The sequence below is a fragment of the Eubalaena glacialis genome, chromosome 20 (genome assembly GCF_028564815.1).
Source record: "Eubalaena glacialis isolate mEubGla1 chromosome 20, mEubGla1.1.hap2.+ XY, whole genome shotgun sequence".
NCBI lineage: Eukaryota > Metazoa > Chordata > Mammalia > Artiodactyla > Balaenidae > Eubalaena > Eubalaena glacialis.
Window position 1 is genome coordinate 7643957 of NC_083735.1, and position 4015 is coordinate 7647971.

Genomic DNA, 4015 nt, shown 5'->3' on the forward strand with positions numbered 1-4015 from the left:
TAGCTGACCCATCCCCCTCTTGGTTAAGTTCTGGATGCTTTGCTGTTGCCATGGAAGCAGGAACTCCTCTGAGAGAAGGGGGTTCTTTATCACTTCCTTGGGACACACATCATGAACGTCTGCTGGACTTCTAAGCACCTGCCCCCACCCCCATGACCACAGTGGCTTCCTTAGTTATTAAACTTAGGACTTTCCACTCCACTAGGCCAAAAAATCAAGACCCTATTACCAGAGGAGAATCTCATTGGCTCCCGATGCACGTATTTAGCTGTGATTTTATTTGTCCATGAAGAAGAAGTGAGGATTTATGGAAACTTTTGCTGAAAGGTCTATCAGCGTTGACTGACTGGAAGATATCTTCTTCAAAAAGTGCTCCAAGATCCTCCAGAAGTTGTCCTGTCCCAAATCAGGGTCATGGATACTCTAGCAGTAAAAGCTGCAAAAGACACCAATATTAGTGCCCAAATATGAAAAAAAAAAAAAAATCCCATGAGGACAACTAGGGGAAACTGGAAATGGTTAAGAAGTCAGTGCTTGTTTGTTCATGTGTTTCTTCGCTTGGTTGCACTTATTGGCAGGAATGGAACAAAAAAATAGAATTAAAGATGTTAAAGGTCCATATAGGGTCTCTTCCTTGCTCTATCAAGCAAAGCAAGGCAGCATGCTGTTTTTTCCTTATGATAAAATGCTTGCTCATTTTACAAAATACAGGAACCATGGATAAGCAGAAAGACATGAAAAACTCCCAAAAGCACACCATGCAGAGATAATATGTTAATATTTTAATTTAACAATGATAATGTCCATTGATTCATTCTGACAATGAGTTCATAATACAGATTTTGTCAAATTGCTTTTTCCCTTAAAAATACTATTTGATAATTTTCAGGTCAATATAATTTCAAATTGATAATTTACTCCTTCAATTTATAGTCTAGTAAAGACATAGGATTCTATTCTATGTATATATCATAACTTTTAACCAATATTTTATCACTGGACATTTCATTTTTAATAGTACTTAAAATACTGTTATGTAACAGTATTTTGCACACATACATTATGATTTCCTTAAAGAAATTCCTATAAGCAAAATTTCTAGTTCACAAGCTTTGTTGTTTTGTTTTTAACATATTTTAAAATGGCCCTTGAACTTTGATTTTTACCAGTGCAGTGTAAGTTTCCATTTTTTATATCCTTCTGAATGGTGGGCATTAGAAATATTTATTTTTATAGAAGAAATTTAGTCATATTTTATTTGACTAGTTTTTTTTTTTTTTCCTTTGGAGCAAATAATTTTTATTATTATTATTTTCTTTTACAAATACACCGAAGAATCATGCAATGCTGCCAGCATTGGATGCAATCCTGGGCCACAAGTCTGCACATTCCTTTGCAACTGGTCTTGTGATGGCAGAACCTTTCATCTCGCCTTTATTGTTTACTATGACCCCTGCGTTATCTTCAAAATAAAGAAACACACCATCTTTTCTCCGGTATGACTTTCGTTGTCGAATTACCACTGCTGGATGTACCTTCTTTCTGAGCTCTGGTATGCCTTTCTTGACGGTGGCCATCACCATGTCACCCACACCAGCAGCAGGAAGTCTATTCAGTCGTCCCTTGATCCCCTTCACAGAGATGATATACAGATTTTTGGCTCCTGTGTTGTCAGCACAGTTGATCACGGCTCCAACCAGAAGACCCAAGGAAATCCGGAATTTCGCACTAGAGGACCCACCACGTCCTCGCTTCGACATCTTGAACGCCGGAAAGGGACAAAAAAACCAAAAAAACAAAAACAAAAACAAAATAACTTGGCTAGTTCTTAAAGCTAGTTTTAGTTTAATTGGTTTTCTAGGTTCCAAAACAAAAAGTGGCATTAAAAACTTATACTTGAGCAATGATCATTACAACATTACCCGAAGAGGGACAAACTATGAAATGCAGCTTCAATTTTGTGTTAATATTTTCAGGATCCTTCCTTAGCCTAATTCTTCTCCTTCACCCTTTTTTGGGGGGGAAGGGAGGCAACACGAGGACACACAAGATTCAATACTTTCAGATTCTGGAATAATCCTGTAAATCCATCCACAGGGATGAAGCCTTATTGAATGATAAGCCTTTATTTAAAATTTATCAGTACTTGTTTGTGTTTGTTACCAGTAACTTTCGCATTTTATGAGACAAGCAGGAGGCTTAAGCAAATGAAACTTATCAAGAACAATTAAGTTTCAGACAAGTATTTACTCTCTGAAGTCTTATGATCAAGCAGGGTATGTAGCTGCCAATTCCAAGTCCCAGTCAGGCCAATCCTCTTTTGATTTTGTTTACAGAGGACTTGTCAGGATCTTGTGGTCAATCAAATAGTCTAAACAGCGTGGGGACATATGGCAAGTCAAGGAGGGCAAAGCACCAGCTCAGCCAGGAATCTGAAAATAATCCCGAGACGCTTCCCTGGCGATCTATCTCTCTGGGTTATTTGAAATGTCCTGTTGTCACTCATCCAATCATGGACCGCATCTAAAATACCCTGATCTAGAAGTTGCCCCGCCAATATTTGAATGCCACCTGGAGGAGAGGAATAACTACTCTTCGAAAGAACATATTCTGTTTTAGAAAAACATTACTTGAAAAGCTGTATTGAGCTAAAGCTGCTCAATAGCATCCAATCATACATTTTTAAAACTACATTAAAAATTAAAATATATCAGGCACCACCCTAAGTTAGGTGCTTCACCAATTTTAATTAACTTAGTTCTTAATGGGGAGGTACTATGATCCCCATTTTACAGAAGGAGAACTGAGCCAGAGAGAATTTAGAAACGTTGTTCAATGTTACCACGATTGGTGAATGACGGCCCCCTTCAAGCCCAGGTAGTCAGATGCCAGAATCAGTGTTTTTAAGGACTGTGTACACTATTATACTGCTTTTATACTGCTGCTTTTCTTTTACGTCAAAGAGAGACCTAACAAAAGATCTTTCCCATAGGAACTGTTAACTGCAGTCTTCTAGAACATTAAAGCATGCGACATGGCAATGTCACAAGTGTTGGTTCCAAACCAGAAGGTCATCACAGGTGAGCGAGGCAGAGGTTCTGAACACATAAAAGCAGTGTCCGACTTGATTCTGGATTCAATAGCTCTGAGTGAAATGGTTTGATTCACTAGCTTTTGCACCTATGAGTCGAAGTGACCTGGTGAGCTTAAAACCAGTGCAGATTATTAAATTGTATGCCCTGGAAACACTGATGCTGGCGACTGGGCCAGGGTCAGGAATCTGCATTTTTACCAAAGCTCCCTGGGTGAATCGAATGGACTGTGGTTTGGAGACCATGGAATTTCCTAACTCAGTCTTTCTCAAATTGTGGTCCCTGGAGAGCGGCTTCAGCCTCACCTGGCACTCGTTAGAAGTACAAATTCTCTGTCCCCGCCCTGGACTTAGGGATCGTGGAAATCTCTTTTAACAGACCCTACAGGTGACCCAAATGCCTGTTAAAGTTTGAGAACCACTGCCCTAACTTTAAATCAAATCCTCAGGAAACACACGGCGTTAGTCTAGACATCAACTCCCTAGAGAATAATATCAGCCCTCACACAACCTTCAACATAATTTTGTATTACCACTCATTCTGATATTCTTTTTAAATCATGCTTCAATATTTGTTCCCTCTGTACAAAAAGGAAATCAGGTTGCATATAATATTTCTCCAGGGTGAAAGTGACGAGAAAAGAAAACCTACTTTCCTAGGGGATGAAAAAATCAGTAGAGCTGTTTCTGAATCATCCTTAAATTATTCAGTCCTTATGGATAGAAGTTATTCTTTTGGTAAAAATTATTTTTTTGTTTATCATTCAAATGAAATGACACTTGCAGTATCAGGCACCATTTGTCACCGTTTTCTCTAAGCCAAGGTATTAAAAATTCTTCACAAACACTAATTAGTCTCCTTACCATTTGCGGGAAGTTGAGGTCAAGGATGTCACCTTCATTGTTTTCGAGAGAAAATGGAGA

General features: G+C 38.6%; 1 protein-coding gene across 1 annotated transcript; it reads right to left on the reverse strand.

Annotated features, from left to right (window-relative positions):
• Positions 1–1290: 1290 nt before the first annotated feature.
• On the reverse strand, positions 1291–1787 carry LOC133081250 (large ribosomal subunit protein uL14-like). Its single transcript, XM_061177343.1, has one exon. It carries the CDS (start codon positions 1758–1760, stop codon positions 1338–1340), a length of 423 nt encoding a protein of 140 aa, XP_061033326.1. The 5' UTR covers positions 1761–1787; the 3' UTR covers positions 1291–1337.
• Positions 1788–4015: the final 2228 nt, after the last annotated feature.

Bases quoted from the DNA above. Each gene is read 5' to 3' on its own strand.
- LOC133081250 (XM_061177343.1), bottom strand. From the start codon at position 1,760: ATGTCGAAGCGAGGACGTGGTGGGTCCTCTAGTGCGAAATTCCGGATT.